The sequence below is a fragment of the Dipodomys merriami genome, unplaced genomic scaffold, assembly GCF_024711535.1.
Source record: "Dipodomys merriami isolate MVZ:Mamm:240054 unplaced genomic scaffold, mDipMer1.0.p SCAF_41, whole genome shotgun sequence".
In the NCBI taxonomy this organism is placed as follows: Eukaryota; Metazoa; Chordata; class Mammalia; order Rodentia; family Heteromyidae; genus Dipodomys; species Dipodomys merriami.
The window spans coordinates 10,854,950-10,874,902 of NW_027205715.1; the positions used below are offsets into that span (position 1 = coordinate 10,854,950).

The 19,953-nt window shown below is 51.8% G+C and overlaps 2 protein-coding genes across 6 annotated transcripts in view; one reads left to right on the forward strand and one right to left on the reverse strand.

Moving 5' to 3' along the window:
- Positions 1-3,499: 3,499 nt before the first annotated feature.
- LOC138807096 (puratrophin-1-like) lies at positions 3,500-13,112 on the forward strand. Its single transcript, XM_069992681.1, has 22 exons — positions 3,500-4,013; positions 4,155-4,250; positions 4,326-4,449; positions 4,538-4,631; positions 4,705-4,779; positions 4,855-4,971; positions 5,117-5,215; positions 5,307-5,452; positions 5,608-5,746; positions 5,853-5,969; positions 8,497-8,679; positions 8,926-9,400; positions 9,479-9,506; positions 9,581-9,827; positions 10,415-10,504; positions 10,582-10,803; positions 10,883-11,053; positions 11,141-11,318; positions 11,698-11,814; positions 11,971-12,207; positions 12,289-12,404; positions 12,570-13,112. Exons 1-22 carry the CDS (start codon positions 3,500-3,502, stop codon positions 12,573-12,575), a joined length of 3,591 nt encoding a protein of 1,196 aa, XP_069848782.1. The 3' UTR covers positions 12,576-13,112.
- Positions 13,113-13,201: 89 nt separating this feature from the next.
- The window catches only part of LOC138806993 (BTB/POZ domain-containing protein KCTD19), a 29,622-nt gene continuing 22,870 nt past the window's right edge, over positions 13,202-19,953 (reverse strand). For all 5 annotated transcript variants that reach the window (XM_069992537.1, XM_069992539.1, XM_069992536.1 and 2 more), the window contains exons 9-16: positions 19,523-19,665; positions 19,266-19,349; positions 18,893-19,007; positions 17,593-18,220; positions 15,988-16,179; positions 15,680-15,834; positions 15,255-15,356; positions 13,202-13,456 (exon numbers count right to left, since the gene is read on the reverse strand). In XM_069992537.1, the coding sequence (XP_069848638.1) occupies positions 13,340-13,456; positions 15,255-15,356; positions 15,680-15,834; positions 15,988-16,179; positions 17,593-18,220; positions 18,893-19,007; positions 19,266-19,349; positions 19,523-19,665 (1,536 nt within the window). In that variant the 3' untranslated portion in view covers positions 13,202-13,339. The remainder of the gene's footprint in view (positions 13,457-15,254; positions 15,357-15,679; positions 15,835-15,987; positions 16,180-17,592; positions 18,221-18,892; positions 19,008-19,265; positions 19,350-19,522; positions 19,666-19,953) is intronic.

Genomic DNA, 19,953 nt, shown 5'->3' on the forward strand with positions numbered 1-19,953 from the left:
AATCTAGTTGGAAGGTAAATACTAGAAAGGCTAGAGAATGAAGGCTTTGGGAGGCAGCTCCAGCAGTCCACGGTGGGTGAAGAGGCTGCTGCTGGGGACAGCAGGTAGCTATTTCCAGAATTTAGTGTTTGGCAAGCTTGTCAAAATACAGATTCCTGGGCCTACACCAAAGGTCCTGAATCATCAGATCTACGGACGACAGAAAGCAGGTGAGCACAGCTTACAGGACTGAGAAGACAAGGAGGTTCTGTTGTACAGGGGGAGAACTAGTAGCCAGCTGGTGGGACAAGATGGGGGAGGGGAGGGCTTCCAGAAGGAGGAGGTGTTGTATCCAGGCCTCGTAGGAAGGAGTTTGGTTAGGGCTGATGGGCAAGGCTCTTCCAGGCAGAGGAGACAGTAGGAGACAAGACTTATAATCAACTGTGTTTTCCCAACCAGTCTAGGAACTGGGCTCTGATGCCTCTGGAGTCTGGAGTCAGAAAGTCATTTGGACTTTTACTGAAGTCTGGAAGCTCAAGTTTATTTAGGCCAAAGGTGAAAGAGGACTGGAAGGTTTGGGATGCAGTGAAGGAAATTATTATGGGTCTTTTATCACTAAGCCTCCCCTTCTCCCAGCTCACATACTTCTGATTGATTCCTGTTAGCAAAGAATGGAAGGCTGAGTGAAGGGTGGAGAAGGGGCAGTCCATTCGAATTTTATGATCTCAGTGGAAAAGGCTGCTGTGAGTAGATTCAGTTGCTAGAAGAGCCACAGAGATGGGCTCCGTGAGTCACTGCTCAGTCTTGCAAGCTCAGCCCACAGAACCTACTGTGGTCAGCCACCCCAGGTTGGCTCCCGGCCTAGCCCCTCAATGGTCCCCACTGGGCTTCAGTCTGTCCCTGTTTCTCTCTGTATCTCTGCCATCCTGGTACTGTGTATCCTGCAGCTCTCGGTCTCTTCTGTCTCCCTTTCTGTCTGAGCCTCTGAATCTGGCTTCATCTGTGACTCTGGTTTTCAGGTGTCCCACCGATGAGGAGCCTCAGGAAGGCAGGAGCAGTGTGACCAGACTCAGACCCTTCCCCCCAACATTCTGTGCCAGGTCCTGTACAGGCCCATTGGTGCTGGAAGTACAGAAGTGGACAACATGCAGTTTGCTTACCATGCACATTCTATGTGGAGTGGGGAAACCAGGGCCGAGCCCTGCCTCTATCTCAGCCTGTCTGTGCCTCCCCTGACTGCCTGCTGTGCCCAGAGGCCAGGGTCAGCCAGAACCTGCCAAAGCCTCTTCTTTGCTTCTGGCACTGGGAGGGTATGTGTTCCTGCCAGCAGGTTCCTCTTAGGGCTCCTGAGGGGCCTGGCTGCTGGGTGGGAGTGGATAGTGGATGGGGGAGGGAGGGAGAATCAGTGACTCAGTGGGGGTGGCCCTGGGACAGAGCTGAGGAAGGAGCCAAGGTTGGACCCAATGCTCAGTGAGGCCAAAGGAGGGAGGGAAGAAAGTTCTGGCTGGGGGGTTGGAGCTGAGGTTGGAGCAGGACAATTTTGAACACAGCCCTAGTTCCTTGTTCCTCTTCAGTATCTGCCTGGGGGTCTGGATGCTGGGTGCTGGGATGGGCAGGCAGCCGCATTCCTACTGTGGCTGCTGCTCGTGTCTATGTTCATGAAGAGGATTCCTTCCTTAGGATCCAGAAGGCATTACCCACTGTGCTCTCCTCCAGGGACCAAGGGCCTGGCTCTGCTGTAGCCCCACCCCCACCCCAATCTCCCCACAAAATATATGTGAGTACAAGCTCACATGTAATGAAGGGACCCCAAATTTCAGTGCTTGGAGGAATTTCACAACTATCCAAGTGCCTTTCATGATTTCAAGATCCCAGAGGGTGGAATGATGGGACAGGGAATGAACACAGACAGTCTGTCTTGGTCCATCTGCAATCCCAGGAGAAAAAGAATAACTTTTTTTTTTCTTTTTAAACAGGTGAGGAAAGTGAGGTACAAAGGGAAGAGAATCCCTGGAGCAACCTCAACAGGTGAGTGGAGCCAGGCCTAGGATGTTTTCTCAGGTTCCAAGACAAGAAACTCAGCATTGGTCTATTTAGCTGGACTCTGGGGCTGGGGGGAGGAGGGGAGAGGTTCCAGGGAAAGCAAAGCGGGGGGGGGGGGGGGGGGGGTGTGTGTCTGGTGGATTCCGCCAGGCCTGGGGTCCGTTCCCATCCCTGAGGCCTCACAGATGATTCCTCCACCTTCCAGCCCAAGTAACAGCACCTTCAGGGCGTGGTATCTTGTCTCAATCTCAATGACAAAGGTGTTTTGTTTTTGTTTTGCTGGTGCTAAGGACCTATCTCGAATCTGGCAGAAGGCAAGCTAATTAGTACGGGGCCAGATTTGCACCCTGAACCGGTACCATCCTTTCTTTGAGTGGGAGAACTTGGAGATCAGGAGGGAGGTGGGGATGCAGCACGGTGCCCCTCGCTCCCATCCTTCAGGAAGATACCCCCAGGGGCTCCCAGAAGCCGCCAGGAGCTGCTCCGGGCTTAAGGGTCTGCCTCTAGAAGCCTCCAGAAACTCTTGGGCCCACACTTGTCTTCTTGGGACCAGATTTGGGCGTCGACAGGAGTAAGTACGCGTCGTTTCGCCCGAGGAAAGGGGCAGATCTTACCCGGCACGGTGGCAAGGCGGGGCGCCCACCGAGACTTCCTCGGCGCGTGCCAAAGCGGCCCGCAAGCCCCCGCCCACCCTCCGGGAGCCAGCCGCCGCTCACCCTCGAGGGGCGTCGCTGCCGGAGCGCGGAGCAGCCGTTGGGCGCAGCCGAGGGAGGGCGCGCCGAGTCCGCAGGGCGCCGGGGGTGGGGAGCCGCGTGCCCCCGGGGAGGGGTCGGTCGCGCGCTGAGCTTCGGCGCCGTCGCGTTTTCCTGCCATCGGGACCTACGGGCTGAGCTGTGACTCTGCCCTCCGGCCCCTAGGGGGAGCAGCAACGCCGGGCGCCCATAGTGGCCTCGTCCTTCCTCTCTTCCACCAGTAGGCGGCGTCCGTGAACGCCCGGCGGCCGCGCTGTACCTGCCGTCGAGGCCGCGGTGAGTTCGAGGGGTCCAGCTGCGCAGCTTCCTCGACTTCACTGTTCCCTGAGTGCAGGTAATGGGCGAAGGAGGCGCGCACCAGCCCCCGCGCCGTGACTGGGGCCTGCTGGGGTCTGGAGGGCCTGCGAAGCCGGGGCGTGAGGGCGTGTCCGACGGTGGGGCCCCCACCGTGCAAAGACTCATGGGAGCGCGACGCGGGTCTGAGCCCCAAGGGAGATCCTCACCCCCTGGTGTTCTTCTTCCGCAGGCCCGAACTCCAACAGCCACGGCATTCCCTGGGTTCTGGCACCTTCTATGGCCTAGGGCGCCCTGCCTGCATTGCCGCTGGAGGACTGCCAGACCATCTTCAATCCAGTTCCTGGATGAGCTCGGCTTTTCCTTTACACTGGTGCCCAGTCACTGGCTCATTTGCCCAGAGCAGACCGACCAATTCTTAGCACCGGGTGATGGCAGGGCCCTTGGAGGATGGGAACGTGTCCCGAGATTCCCAGGGCCATGCCACAGACTGGAGGTTTGCTGTGTGCAGTTTCAGGGATGCTTGGGAGGAGAAGGAGGACCCTGCTACTCAGATACAGGTTAAGGTCCCCCGTCCTTCAAGACCAATTGCAGGGGCAGCTCAGAGCAAAAAGCTACAGGACAGCCCCTTATCCAGGGAACTGCGGTCACCTCCAGAACCAAGGGCAGTGGACGGGTCAGGAGATGGCCAGAGGACTACATTAGGAGGCTCCTCAGTCCAGTCAGAGGAGCCAGCCCTCACTGGAATGGAGAGCCTTCTGAGTCCCATGTCCTCCCATCTCAACCTAGCTCAAGATGAAAGTGACAATGGAGGGGGAGGTGTGGTAAGGGGCGAGGGTCTGGGTGGGACATTGCCAGCTAGCTTTGTTGCTGGAGGCTTGCTGTCCAACGCTGTGGACCTTGGAGACCCTCTACCAGAGACTTCATCAAAGCTACTGAAGGCAGGTAAGGAAGGCTGGCCTTAGGAAGGATGGCTATACCTGGGGGTAGGTGTTGAGATTTGTGAAGTCTCTGACTCTACTCAGCCTGTAGCCCTGGCCTATGGGTAGGGGTCCAACAATGACCCAGGCCATTTCCCTTCTCAAGACCCCAGTGGATCCAGCGTTCCTAAGCTTTCTGACTGCCTCCTAGCCCAAGACCTCACCTGGGAGCTGCTGGCCAGTGGCATGGCTGCCTTGCCAGGTAGCTGGGAGAGTCTGGTAGTGATGGAAGAAGGGCGCCTCCATTGGGTGGGTGTTTACTATCTCATCTCCCCAGGGACTCGGGATGTAGAAGGCCGAGCAGTGCTGCTGCTGTGCGCCAACAGCTCAGCCTGGCTTCACCCCAAGTGCAACAGCCATGAACTCATCTGCCTCCTGCTCTACCTGCGAGGAATCCCCAGGTTTGGAGGAAGTGGTTGGAGGACTGACTTTGAGCCAGCATTTTCAGGGTTTGGAAATCGGATATTAAAATAAAGCTCATCCTTTTAGGCCCGAAGTACAGGCCCTAGGACTGACTGTAGTAGTTGATGCTCGAATTTCTTCCCCGAGTTCTTCTCTCTTCTGGGGGCTCAGGAAACTACAAGTGAGTACAGGAGTGTGGCTCCATTTCATTCCTTTAAGAGTTGGTGGTGGGGCTGAGCTCTGATTCCTTGCAGGAAGCAGCTCCAGGATCTGTACACAGGATACTGCTAGTGGGAAAGATGCCAGAGGCAGTGCCTTCAGGGCTTAAGGTAAGGAGCGAGGGTGATTGCGGTGGAGGTAGGTTCTTCTCCAACCAACTCTGGCTCCTAACACCTTCTTCTTAGTTGGAGCAGCTGCCTTCCCATCAGACCTTACTGACCTACATCCCCACTGCTGTGTTGCCCACTTCGCTTGGAGGACACCTGCCTTACTGTCACCAGAGTTGGCTGGATTTCCGGTTGGTCAGTGCACCAGGGGCGGCAGAGTACAAGGGAGTTGTGTAGGGCCCGGTCTGCAGAGGAGCTCTCCTGAGTCAGCCTGAGTAAAGCTGGCTGCAGTGGCCTGGAACCAGCACTGCCCACTAATCATGCCTGCCCCTCCTCACAGCGTCTGGAAGCCCTACTGCAGAGCTGTCAGGTGGTTTGTGCCCTGCTTCAGGAGGCCATTGAGAGAATGAAGGCTGTGCCCCAGCCCATGGCACCTGGAGTGAGTGTCCCCTTCTCATACCTCTGAATGTTCTTAGACTCCTTCCTTGTTGTCTCCCATGTCCACCGTTGCCTGTTGCCCTTAATCATAGGAAGTTGGTCAGCTGCTACAGCAGGCTCAAATCCTGATGCAGCAGGTATTAGACTCACCACAGCTGGCATGGCTACAATGCCAAGGGGGCTTGGAACTGGCTTGGCTGAAGCAGGTCTCAGAGATGACCCTGAGCCCAGACTATAGGTAGGTACAAACCCAGCTCCCAGATCCTGCTCACCATATCTTGCCGAGCACTCAACTGGCTGGCTCAGTACTAGCCAGGATTATGAGTCTCAGGGCAGGGTGGAATTGAGTAAGAGGACCCACAAGGTACCAAGTAGCACATATACCCTATGTAGGCCAGCAGTGGACAAGGCTGATGAGCTGTATGGCCAAGTGGATGGACTGCTGCACCAGCTGACCCTGCAGAGCAACCAGCGGATACAAGCCTTTGAGCTGCTCCAAACACTGGAGGCCCAGGAGGGTGGGCTGCACCAGGTGGGAACCATTTGTTCAGAGCCAGCTGCTGTTGATTTCCAGGGTGACCCCCCCCCCGCCTCCCCACAGCATCTATTCTCACCATTCCCTGCTTATGTCTATCCAGATTGAAGTGTGGCTACAGGAGGTAGGCTGGCCAGGCCTGGAAGAGCCAAGCGAACCCTCACTGGACATGCTGCTCCAAGCCCAAGGCCCTTTTCAAGAACTGGACCAAGTGGCCCAGGTAAATTTGGACATAGTTCATTCTGGAGGGATTGAGGCATTTGACCAGGGCCTAGGATGGCAGGAGTGAGTGAAAACAAGCCAGTCTATCCAGTTCTCTTGGAGCTCACCAAGCAGCAGAGGAGATCCGTTAGAACCCAGGCTCATAGTCATACATGTTTTCAGACAGAGGTAAGAACTCTGGAGAGAAGCAGTGCAGTGCCTCTCCCTGCCTTCGGAGCAAAGACCTGATCTAGCAGGTGTTTTAGGAAACATTTTGGAGGGACTTTTAAAGCTGAAAGTTGAAGGATAATTTGGGGTCAAACAGATGGAAGAGGCTTGGAAATGGTCATTTTAGGCTGGGAAATAGCTTTTTTTTTTTTTTTTGGTCATTCATGGGGCTTGAACTCTGGGCTTCGGTGCTGTCTCAGTGCTCTTCAGCTCAAGGCAAGTGCTCTACCACTTAAGCCACAGCAGCACTTCTGGTTTTCTGGTGGTTAATTCGATATGAGAGTCTCACGGACTTTCCTTCCCAGGCTGGCTTTGTACTGTGATCCTTAGATCTCAGCCTCCTGAATAGCTAGGATTACAGGCATGAGCCACCAGCACCCAGCCTAACATGTTTGCAGATCCGTTGTCAGGAGGAAATATGTTCCTGAGAAACTATAAAGCCAGTGAGGTTGAAATGTGAAGCAGGAGAGATGAGATGAAGCTGATCACTGCACCCTGTTACAGTGAAAAGTTTGGGCAAGAAAGTTTCATAGTCAGTTCCATATTCCAGGAAGATATTCTTGGTTTCTGTGCGCACTTTGTCTTGTAGGGTGGGTGTGGAAGTCCAGTGAAGAGACACAGTGGAAAATGTATTCACACGTGTGTGTGTGTGTGTGTGTGTGTGTGTGTGTGTGTGTGTGTGTAGAATGGGTCCCATGACCTACCTTAAATCTAAATCCTAAATCTGCAGATACTCAAGTTCCTCATATAATTTTTTTTTTGTCAGTTGTGGGGCTTGAACTCAGGGTCTGGTGCTGTTCCTGAGCTTCTGCACTCAAGGATAGTGCTCCAGTGGTTAACTAGAGAAGAAAGTCTCACAGGGACTTTTCTTCTGGGACTGGCTTTGAACTGCAATCCTCAGATCTCAGCCTTCTGAGTATCTAGGATTTCAGGAGTGAGCCACCAGCACCCAGAAATTTTCTTTTTAAAACTCCATTAAAAAAAAACACAACAAAAATGGGATAGTATTTTATATAACCAACACATATCCTTCTATATACTTTAAACCTGCTCTAGATTAATTATACCTGGTATTGTGTATGTGCTATGTATATATATATAAGACTATTTAAGGAATAAGGACAGGGAAAAGAAGTTTTTATTTCTTCAGATTTTTTTTTTCTTTTTGTACTGTTTGTGGGACTTGAATGTAGGACCTGGGCAATGGCCTTGAGCTTTTGTGCTCGAGGCTAATGCTCTGCCACTTTAAACCATAGCACCATTTCTGCTTTTTGGTAGTTAATTGGAGATAAGAGTTTCTCAGACTTTCCTGTTCAGTCTTTGAACTGTGATCCTCAGATCTCAGCCTCCTGAGCAGCTAGGATTACAGGCGTGAGCCACTGACACATGGCTTACAGGACTGTTTTTTCCCTCCAAACATTTCCAGTGTAAGATTAATTGAATCCATGTGGGATCTGCAGGTAGAGAGGATTGTCTCTAGTGCTTTTTCTGGACAGGATGGTGGGTGTGCAGGGAGATGGACTCGCAAAGTTTATAGGACTTGCTGATGCATCCACGTGGAAAAGGCAGTTGTAAAGATGAGTGGGTGCTGTTCCTAGGAAGTTCTAGGGGATGAGGAGAATCTAAGGAAGGGCATTTCTAAGTCAGGTCACAGGTGTGGTCCCCTCCACCCCCCTCCCTGCCCCCAGTTGTAGGGCATGAATTCAGGGCTTGGGTGCTGTCCCTGAGCTTTTTCCGCTCAAGGCTAGCATTCTACCACTTTGAGCCACAGCCCCACTTCTGGTTTTCTGGTGGTTAATTGGAGATAAGAGTCCCACAGACTTTTCTGCCTGGGCTGGCTTTGAACTGTGATCATCAGATCTCAGTCTCTTGAGTAACGAGGATTATAGGCACCCAGCTTATCGGTGTGCTTTTGAGATGGCTGGGAAGGAGTGAAAAGGAAGGCCTTTGGGATTGGAGTCAGGATGTAGAGGGCCATTTTGTGGGGGTTGAAATGATCTTTAGGGTGTGATCACATAAGATTGCCTGGAGGAGAGCACACTGTCCTTATGAACCCAGTTAAGGAAAGGAGAACATCTGGAATAACTGAGGACAAGGAGGGTCAGGAGGGTAGGAGGAGTTGGGGCCCAGGAGAGAGAAGACTGAGTGCTGCTGAGAAGTGGACTCAGAAGGCTTGAGAGGGGGCTGTGTAGGATGGAGTAGGTGGAAGATGGTTTTCCACCTTTAGACTTAGTGACATGGAGATGTCAATAGGAAAGATCTAAGTTCAGGGCCAGACTCCCAGGCCTGAGCTAGCTGAGTGCAGTCTTTCTTTCCAGGAGCAAGTCAGGCAAAGTGAGAAGTTCCTGCAGTCCCTGGCTGGCCAGGAAGCTGCTGAGCTGGGTCCCCCTGGAATACGCTTTCTGGCCCTGAAAGCCCAGCTGACAGAATTCTCTAGGGCTTTGGCCCAGAGGCGCCAGCGGCTGGCAGATGCCCAGAAGCTCTCTGAGTTCCTCAAGCAGGTGGGTGGGTGAGCTTCCTTGTCCCTGGCTCTTTGGTCATTGGGGCTGAGGAAAGGGCTGCCCCAGCTCCACCCATAGCCTGAGCTTTTCCTGTTATCTGTTCTCTTTCTTTGCCTTCAGTCTGATCTTAAAATCTAAGCACTAGCCTGGAGTCAGCCTCCTGGAAGTAGAGTGGGTAGAGGGATAGAAGGTGTGGCAGACTCTCCAAGGTCCCCCTCTTATGCCCATGTGGCCTTGATGTTGCAGGCCTCAACATGGGCTGAGGCGGGCCAGCAGGTATTGGCAGAGCTGGAACAGGAGCGCCCAGGTGTTGTGCTGCAGCAGCTGCAGCTGCACTGGACCAAGAACCCTGACTTACCTCCTGCTCACTTCCGGAAAATGTGGGCTCTGGCTACAGGCCTGGGCTCAGAGGGCATCCGCCAGGAATGCCGCTGGGCCTGGACCCGGTGCCAGGATACATGGCTGGCCCTAGACCAGAAGCTAGAGGCTGCGCTGAAGTCACTACCAACAGGCAGCACAGCTAGCTTGTGTGCCAGCCAGGTCCCCACTGTACCTGCCACCCCTCCCCTGAGGAAGTCCTACAGCTTTGACCAGAACCTGGGCCAGAGTCTCCGAGAGGCTGTGCACCACTGTCACCGAGCAGCCACTGTCACTGCCTGCCACAGACCAGAGTCTGGAGGAGGTGCCCAGCTCAGATCATCCTCAACTATGCCTCCACCTGGCAGCCCCACCACTGCTACTGCCTGCCATGTACCAGAGTCTGGAGGAGGTACCCAGCCCTCCACTGTGTCTCCACCAGGCAGCTCTGACCTCAGGAGCCCCAACAGGTACAGGCAGTGGGCATGTCAGGGAGGGTCGTGGAAGGAAGATATCTTGGGTCCTGACTCTTCTTCCCTGGCAGGCTTCAGCTTGTGCTGGCAGAGATGGTGGCCACAGAACGGGAATATGTCCGGGCTCTTGACTATACCATGGAGAACTATTTCCCTGAGCTGGATCGCCCCGATGTGCCTCAGGGCCTCCGAGGCCAGCGTGCCCACCTTTTTGGCAACCTGGAGAAGCTGCGGGACTTCCATTCCCATTTTTTCCTTCGTGAACTGGAGGCTTGCACCAGGCATCCTCCCCGAGTGGCCTATGCCTTCCTGCGCCATGTAAGCCACCGAGGTCTGGCTGATGATCTCCCCTCCCCCCACAATGAGCTGTTGTCCTGTGCTAGGTACAGCGAAGAGTCAGATCCACAAGGTCCCAGAGTCTCAGGGTATTTTTATTTATATAGGGGAGACACATGAAAAAATCATTCTAGGTTATACTTGGGGCTAGGAAAAGAAGCAGGACAGATAACATGAAGTACTGGTATGGCAGTGGGTATTTGAACTTAGGCTAGAGGAACCAGAATGAGTTCCACACCAGGAAAGAGCCAGTCCAAAGCTTGCCAGTCATGGTGAGCATGGCTGAATGTAGTGAGGGAAGATGGTCTGAGGTAAGGTAATACCAGAGATTGTCTCAGAGCCATGGAGGGACAGAGCTGAATGCAGAGGCTATTTGAGGAGACTGCTTTCACAGAGGGCCTGCCTCATCTTCACTGTGCCTGTTCTTGCTTATTCAAAGCAGTATCTGTGGAAGGATCCCTCTGAGAACCATCTGTTGACATTTTAGTTATCTCAAGCCAAAAGAGTGGTTTGCCTGGGATAGGGGTAGGGGTAGCCTTTGCACCTGACCTGACCATGTGTCTTTGTAGAGGGTGCAGTTTGGGATGTACGCACTCTACAGCAAGAATAAACCTCGTTCTGATGCCCTGATGACCAGCTATGGTCATGCCTTCTTCAAGGTAGGAAGGCCCAAAACTGTTTGAGGGGGAAGGTAGGTGGCATACTGAAACTCAGTGATTTCCCACCTACCTGGTAGGACAAGCAGCAAGCCCTGGGAGACCGGCTGGACTTAGCCTCCTACCTGCTAAAGCCCATCCAGCGCATGAGCAAGTATGCACTGCTGCTGCAGGAGCTGGCCCGGGCCTGCGGGGGCCCTGTACAAGAGCTGAGTGCCCTGCAAGCTGCCCAGAACCTCGTGCACTTCCAACTACGACACGGCAATGACCTGCTAGCCATGGATGCCATCCAGGGCTGTGATGTGAGTCATCCCAGGCCACGGTGGGCAGGTGCTATGGGTGTAGGAGGGATCAGGCACCCACTAGGCCCCAACTTTACAGGTTAACCTAAAAGAACAGGGGCAGTTGGTGCGACAGGATGAGTTTGTGGTGCGCAGTGGGCGCCACAAATCCCTGCGTCGTGTTTTCCTCTTTGAGGAACTGCTGCTCTTCAGCAAGCCTCGCCATGGGCCCACAGGTGTTGACGTGTTTACCTATAAGCGCTCCTTTAAGGTAGGCGGACCGGATCCTGCCCCCACCCTGTGCCAGTCCCCAATTCTCACTCATGCCTTACCAAGCCCCTCTGCCCTGGCCATACAGATGGCAGACCTGGGCCTTACTGAATGCTGTGGGGATAGCAAACTGCGTTTTGAGATTTGGTTCCGACGCCGCAAGGCCAAGGACACCTTTGTGCTGCAGGCCTCCAGCTTGGCTACCAAGCAGGCCTGGACAGCTGACATCTCTCGCCTGCTCTGGAGGCAGGCTGTCCACAACAAGGGTGAGTCCTGACTCTTACTTTACCCTGCACTTCCCTCCCCACAGGGTATATGGATAGATGTCTTGTAGGGATCCAGAGAGGACTTAAGAACCCAGAAGAGCGTGGGAAAGGGGAGAAGGCCCTGTGGCAGCCACCATTGCAAGAGAAAAAAGTTCAAAGTCAGCCAGTCCTGCAACCACTGTCTAACTTGGGGAAATAATTAACTTCTTTAGGCATCCAGAGCCTCACCTCTACAAAGGCATTATAGAACCTACCTTAGGAATGGTTGGGAGGAGAAAACCTGGCACCAGAAAGGCTCAGGGCACAGGACAGTAATCCACAGGATATGGGTATACAAAGAAAGACTTTTAGGCCTCACTTATGTCTACTCTCCACTCAGAGGTGCGCATGGCTGAGATGGTGTCCATGGGTGTGGGGAACAAGGCCTTCCGGGACATTGCCCCCAGCGAGGAAGCTATCAACGACCGCAACATCAACTATGTCCTGAAGGGTCGAGGTAGTGGGCAGGAGGGGACAGGAGGTGGGGGTGAGGAAAACTGTGCAGGAGGCAGTGGACCTTTGTCAGCCCTGGCCTGTACTGCCCTGGAGACCTCAGGCAAGACAGGGTTCTGACCTAGGACCTGTCTCAACTTGACTCTCTCTCTTAACATAGAAATTCGCTCTCGGGCCTCCATTGCTGTGGCTCCATTGGACTATGACAGCCCCTACGTGGGTGCCACAAGCACGCTTCCTGGAGACCGTGCCTCCTGCTCTGTGCTGGGTTCTCTCAACTTGCATCTGTATAGAGATCCAACTCCTCTGGGCGTCCGCTGGCCCCTGTATCCCCCCAACTTCCCAGAGGAAGCCGCACTGGAGACTGAGGCAGAGCTGGGCAGCCAGCCCTCTTTGAGTATGTCAAGGCTTATCTAGACACAGGAGGTGTGGCTTTCTGGGTCTCCCCTACTGAAACTCACCCAGTCCCTCTCTCTAGCTCCTGAAGACTCAGAGGTCTCATCCCAGTGCCCATCAGCCAGTGGTTCCAGTGGCTCTGACAGCAGCTGCGTGTCAGGGCAGGCCCTGAGCAGAGGCCTTGAGGACCTGTACTATGTAAGTGCTATCTTTCTGTCTTGTATCCATTAGTTCCTGTACCCTACCCTGGTTCTCTGGCCAATGGAGGACAGCTGGAGAGAGGGAGGCACAGAGTCATTTCCCAGAGACCTCCCTGTCCCAGAACCAGGGAAGCAGGCATTCATACCTGGCCTGGAACTACAGGTCTGAGCCCAGGCTCGAAGATGATCCAGTAGTCAGGACCTCCAAGAAACATCACTTCTCTGGATCTGCTGTGACCAAGGCATGACCAGTACCAGAGCTACCTCCTTTCCACCTGTACAGCCGTGTTGACTACCCTTTCTGATGCTGTGACCATCCATGGACTAGCCTGGGGCCTCTTTAGAGGTGTCTGGCTATAGGGACTAAACAACTACTATGATCATAGGTTCTTGCCTCCACGTCTCCTCCTCTTGGTCCCTTCTAGCTCCCACTCTAATTGTAAATTAGGGACAGTCTGGCACAAAGGATATTTCTAAACTCTCGGCTGGTGGGGTACTGTAGTGCTCTAGGCAGTGACTGGGCTGCCCCTAGCTCTCAGGAGGGACACAGGTGCAAGCTGGGTTCACAGCAGGTGCGTTCTAACCTCTTGCCTTAAACTCAGGCTCCCCAGACTAAGGGGCAAGCCCACCTCTGAAGGGCTTTTGCCCTTGCCTCCCCTGTCAGGCCCAGCCTCTTGTTTTCTAGACAGTTTGGTTATTTTGATGTGATGCCTTTTGAACAGTTTTCATTTAAAGTTTACTGTTATCTTATTAGTCAATAAGCCACTAGTGTCTCAAAAGAGTCTATGCCTTTCATTTGTGATTTACTCTTTTATTTGTTTATAATAAAAAAAAAACTGATTTGTACCCATGGCTAAGCACATGCATTCTTGGAATTAATCCAGTTAAAATGTTGATGGGTTTGGGGCTTGGGAAACAGCAACTCTGGGCATTCTAGCCCTCTTGTAGTAAGTATTTGCCCAGGACAGAATAGGAGACAGACCTAGACAGGCCCCTTTGGATGAGCAGGTCCACACAGCGGCCATATTTCCTGGCAAAAGGCAGTGTGAGCTGCAAGGAAAGACTTGTCTTATCCCTGATTTCCAGGCCACTTGCCTTATTCTGTCTCCATGTGGGTGAGATTTTCCCATCTATTTGGAAGCAGGGATAGGGAAAGCCCCATTGTTAGGGGCCTTTGATGCTGTAGGCAAAGTTCTGCTCAAAGGCATCTCACAGGGTTGCGGCTTTCATGGGAAGTGGGCAGAATGACCAGCTGGCCAAGAATGTTTTGCCTGTTACTGATTTCCACTTTCTGGCTATATATGCTGACTTCATTTTTGCCAGTAATAGGCAATCCAGAGACCTGTTAGTAAGGGTACTAGTGTGTTTAAGTTAAGTGAGTGCTATTGTAACAATACACTTGGTATGGCAATGCCAAGTTAATGAGAAATTAGCTAAATCTTTCCTATCTATAATACTTAAATTTTATCAGATCAAAAAAGAAAAATCAGCTGGGCACTGGTGGCTCACACCTGTAATCCTAGCTACTCAGGAAGCTGAAATCTGAGGATCACAGTTCAAAGCCAGCCCGGGCAGGAAAGTCCATCAGATTCTTATCTCCAATTAACCTCCAGAAAACCAGAAGTGGCATTGTGGCTTAAGTGGTAGAACATTTGCCTTGAGCTGAAGAGCTGAGGGACCGCGTCCAGGACCAGAGTTCAAGCCCCACGACTAACCCCCCCCCCAAAAAAAAAGCTTGATCATTTTTGAATATATTTTACTGTGTGTGTATATATGTGCATGCACATGCATGTGTGTATGTTGTATGCCAGTACTGGGGCTTGAATTAAGGGTCTCAGCCTCTATGCTCTACTTCAGCTTTTTTACTCAAGGCTGGCTCTATTACTTGAGCCCCAACTCCACTTCCCTACTTTTCTTTCTTTTTTGCTTTTTTTTTGGTCAGTCATGGGGCTTGAACTCTGGGCCTGTGCGTGGTCCCTCAGCTTTTCAGCTCAAGGCCAGTGCTCTACCACTTGAGCCATAGCACCAATCCCGGTTTTCTGGTAGTTAATTGAAGATAATAATCTCATGGGGGCTGGGAAGGTGGCTCAGTGGGGGTCTGGGAAGTTGGCTCAGTGGTAGAGTGCTTGTCTTGCATGCCTGAGGTCCTGGGTTTGATTCCTCAGCACCACATAAGCAAAAAGAAAAAAGCTGGAAGGAAGTGGCGCTGTGGCTCAAGTGGTAGAGCGCTAGCCTTGAGCTGAAGAGCTGAGGGACAGCGCCCAGGCCCAGAGTTCAGGCCCCACGACCGGACCCTCCCCCCCCCCAAAAAAAAAGGAATCTCATGGATTTTCCTGCCCAGGCTGTCTTTGAATCTCTATCCTCAGATCTCAGCCTCCTGACTAGCTAGAATTACAGGCGTAAGCCACTGGTGCCTGGCTCCACTTCCCTTTCTTGAATAAGTTTTCCTTTACAAAAAAATGCTTTGAAGCAGCTTAAGTATGAAGAATGATGACATCATGGCTAAAGTCATCACAGTGAAGTCAGTATCACTAGTTGGGAAGCCCTGACTCCGGTGCTCATGGGCTTGGCCTCACATGACCTGCTTACGTAAGTGTGGCCAAGGTTGTTATTGGTGAAGGCTACTTGGTATCATTGGAGGACAGTTTATCAAATCCAAGATCCTAAATGTTTTCACTTTTTGACTACTCTTGGTTGGTTAATTTTGTTCATCATTTCTCCTTCCCTGAGTCAGGGATCAGTGGCCTAGCTACCTGCTTAATGTGTTGAATATTATTGGCCTGGCTCTTGGGCAGCAAGACAGTATCCATAGAGTTGCCATTTCCATTGGGGTGCAGGTGAGTCTCACCTCCACCCAGCTGTACAGGCGTTCCTGGGTATGCCGGTCATCCTTGAAGCCAGTGATGGCCAGCAGATCCACCACAAACTGCTTGGGGCTGATGTGCAGGGTCTGCTGGGAGAGCCCATGGTCAGGCAGGGCTGCAAGCATTTCCCAGCCCCTCAGAATGACATGCAGAGCAAGAACTTCACTGGGCCTGCAGGAGCTACAGGGGTTTGGGGTAGGTACTCCAAATCTGCCTCTTAGCCACAGCTCTGTCCAGGCAACGGCCCTGCCTTCTTAACCCTGTACTTTCTGCCACCCCCTGCTCCTCATTTCTTTTCCCCACTTCCCATTACGGCTTGCATCCACTTATATTCTACCACTTACTACTGGAGTAGGGGGACAGGTAGAGAAGGTACAAGGTGTCCCAAGGCCTGGGGCCTGTCACATACCCACAGCCGGTTTGCTAAGGAGACCACTTTGGCTGTGATAGCTTTGGGGTCCTTTTGCCTGATGGAATCCAGGATGATGTCTGTCAGGAAGCGGTGACATTTCTGTGCATAAAACATCTCTTCCCAAGACAAAGAGAAACTCAGGAAGGTTACCTCTGTGGAAGAGGGAGAGTCAATATGGCTACATCTGTCCATAGCTATGATGTTAGAGACAGTTGTGGGGATGGGAAGACATAATGCTCCCAAGGACATTGTTCCGTAACATACACTGGGGAGGTACATGGCCAGGCCGGGCTCCAGAGCCTTACCTTGAGTCTGGGGGATGGTTGTGAGTGGCGTGTGTCTGAAGCTGTCCATCTGAGTGGTATAGATGATGCTATCCTCAAAGAACATGCAGGAGCCATCACTACCCACCACAGGAGGGTGAGTCACTTTGAGGATGATCCCCGGATTGTCCACACCACCCACAGTAGGCAAAGGCTGCTCAGGTGTAGGCCTTTCTGTAACAACAAGGGGAGGGAGCTCTCCTTAGGCTTAAGAGCTGAGACTCAGAGCCGAAGCAGAGAGGGCACCTCTGGTGACAGACCAGTACATTCAATCACCCCAACCATCTAGAGGCCTCCAGCTTCTCAGAAGTAGCACTCAGGTCACTGTTGTGGCCTTTCCTTTTTATAGCCCAATATTATTGCAAGTACTGAATCTCAGAACTCCAAGGGACTCTATTGTTGAACTAAGATTAGTCTTAAGGCTGGTACAAACCCCATAGAAGAATGTTAATCTATAAAACTGAGAAGTGCTTTTTGGGCCAGCTCTTTATGTTTTTGCACTCTGAAAGAATGGATAATTTGGCACCCTAACACTTGATAAACCAATGAAAAGTCCTAGAAGAGCCTGATCCATTAGAAGGAAGGGTGCCAGTGCTGTAGAATTTGAGAGAGCAGAGGGAACTGCCTGGTATGGCAGTTCTCAGTACACTTCCTGCCAGCCAGTTTCCAGCCAGTTTCCATAGATCCTCCTATCTCTTGCACTTGTCCACCTGGATCCCCTCAGCATCTCACATGCCCTGTTTGCTTTTCACTAAGATCTACCTTCTGTCATCTACTCAGCTCAGTAGGAGCCCACCTTTGTATTCAGCCAAGCCTGAAACTTTGGCCCTTCCATTCCCCTGCCTCCTTCCACTGCTGAACTCCATTGACCCAGCCTAGAATGCACTCATGCCTAACATATCACCTCCTTCCTCTGCCCCTGAGCAAAATATCCTGGGGTTCATACCTGACCACTTGCCTGTTTTTGAAAATCCAGAGACTTCCCACCCTACTCAGAGTCAGAACAGAGTATCCCAACCTAAACTCGACCCACAAGACATGACCTGATGACTTCGTCTTCAGGCTTTTGCACGGGAATTTGGGCCTCCAGCTAGATAAAGGGCCTGTGCGTTCACAAACACCCTAGATGTTGCCTGTCTGCCATATCCCCACCCTCTAGCCTCCAGGTGCTCCTTTCTAGAGGTCGTCATCACCTCATGTGACCTCTTGTCATACCTTTGTGCCAGCATCTCCTGCATGGCACAGAGCTGGCATCAGTAAGTAGAACTCTAGACTCTCTTTTGTCACTAACTCACTCTATTGCTTTAGCCAAGGAGTTTTTCCTTCTCTGTTACCATTGAAGTTTAGGTCAAGAATGAAATAGGAGGGCTGGGAAGGTGGCTCAGTGGTAGAGTGCTTGCCTTGCATACATGAGGCCCTGGGTTCGATTCCTCAGCACCACATAAGCAGAAAAAGCTGGAAGAGGTGCTGTGGCTCAAATGGTAGAGTGCTAGCTTTGAGCTGAAGAGCTGAGGGACAGTGCCCAGGCCCAGAGTTCAGGCCCCAAGACTGACCAGGACAAAAAAAAAAGAATGGAATAGGACTCACCTCTCTCCTTTGGCTTCTGCTTGCCCCAGTCTTTAAGGGTGACAGTTCTTTTTGTGGGGAAGTATGGCTTAAAGGTTGGTTCTGGGCCCTTGTCTTTTGCTCCAGCTCCAGCCCCAGCCTGTGGGCCTGGATCCTTCTCTGAGGCTATGGAATGGACTTTCCAGGTAGCTGAGGCGCTGGGCTGGGAAGCAGCCTCACTTCCTGAGGGAAGATGCAGGGCAGCTTCCTCCAAGTTACTGCTTAAGGGGGCAGTCAGTGGTTGGAATTCCCACTGTTTGCAATTGACCATGTCCCATTCTCTCACCAGGGAGATGAGTTTTTGCATGGGGGTGACAGGAGGGTCTTTGGTTTCAGATTTCTGTGTGAGGTTAATGGTGGTGCACTTCTTCTTGGGAGGACTCTCAGGGTGGGCCCCCCAGTGTCTAGGATTGGCACACAAACCAGAGCAATGTGAGTAGGTGCTAGGATTGCCTGCCCTCTTGGCATTTCGACAAAGAGAGACCTGGACAGTCCGGGTGTACTGCTCAGCCTCTTCCATCTGACTGGGCCTGGCCAGGTTCCCCTTGGCTTTATTCCATGGAGTCCTGTCATTGCAGCCTTGGAAGTCCACAGGCATACAGGCTGTGGTCTGAGGAGAAAGGAGTACAGTAGCTCTGGGTTTGTTCTACATTGTCAGAGCCTCCCTAAGACCTAAAAGCTGGTTCTTCAAGACTTCATCCTATCTCTGACATAATTTCAGCTTTGCTCTGTCTGAATGGAGGTGGTGCCAGCCCAGAGATCTCTCATACTTTAATAAGAGATTATCAGCACCCCAGGCCACAAGTGGTTTACACATCCTTTGGCCTCCTTAAGGTTAAGAAACCAGTTCCTGCACTAGTAGGAACTAGAAGAACCCATGTAGGTTCTGCTTTCTCACTTCACCAGCCTCTCAGTAGCTGAGTCTGTCCCCTGAACCCTGTAGTCGTGGGTTTTTTTGTTGTTGTTGTTTCTGTTTTTTTGTTTTGTGCGGATCCTGGGGCTTGAACTCAGCACCTGGGCATAGTCCCTGAGCTTTTGTGCTCCAGGTTAATGCTTTAGACTTTGAGCCACAGTGACATTTCCAGCTTTTTATAAAATTGTTAATTGGAGATAAGGATCTCAGAGACTTTCCTACACGGGCTGGCTTTGAACCAGGATCCTCAGATCTCAGCCTCCTGAGTTGCTAGGATTATAGGCAGGCACCACCAACACCAAGGTGGTAGCAGTATGCTTTTTGTTTTGTTTTTAAGGAAACCACTAACCAAATAAGGCTGGGACTTACTTCTTTGACGTCTCTACCTAACTCCACCAGTGACCCTGGTCCTTCTGTCACTACATGCAGTTTCCTGATGGGAAAAGCTTCTTCATTTTCACATTCTTTCTCCTGGGTCCAGGACCTGTGGAGACCAAAGGGGGATGGTTAGTAGGTGAAAAATTCTCGCCAAGTTTATTGGTTATGTCTACCTTTTGGGAGTTAATGATAGAGAAAAGGGAGCTCACAAAGATTTTGCTTAAGTTGTTGGCCAAGCCCGAGCCCATTTCACTCCCTCAGTCTCACAGTTAATAGGTCCCACTGGCAGGCAGGACTTAGTATTTCAAAGAGGAATGTAAAGGTTCAAACCCCAAACATGGAATCCTGAGTGAAGTTTTCTTACTTGTATGCTTCACATTGTATGAGAGCTTCTGAGAGGGGCGGGATGTGATATTCCTCTACCTCCTGGCAGAAGAGTGGCCATTCCCTACAATCAAGAAGATGTCAGACTGGACACCTGGGTGGAGATGCCCCAAACAACAGTATCCATATTGGAAATAACAGAACCCTTTCCCCGAAGGCTGCAAATGGGGTTTCTTTGTTACAGAAGAAAGGATCAGCCTAGGTGATTTCTTTGTATGCTTATCTTGCTTTGCTTACTTAAATTCAGATGGCAAAAACAGTTTTCCAAGTCTCAGGAAGTTGAGAATGTGTCGGAACATTTGGCCATCCCCATGGATGAGCAGAGTCTGTCCATATGTAATCCAGTACACTCTCTGAGGATTGGACAGTAGTTCTGGATACTGAAGGGGATTGGATGCCAGAATCAGTTAGTCCCAAGGGCTGAGTCTTTAACAAAGAACAGATTAGTCATTTCTCACTTCATTTTACCTGACCTCTTTAGAGCAGAGAGGTTTTAGGACTTCCATGTGCTGGTCTTGTTGGCCACAGGGAGCCATAATGAGAAGCAGAGCATTCCTGCTTCAACTTTCCCTGCTCCCCAGACACCTCTCTTACCCCTGACTAGCATTTGGAACCCTACACTACCTCCTCGGTCCAGGCTCCTCAGAAATGGCCTCCTCCTTACTCAC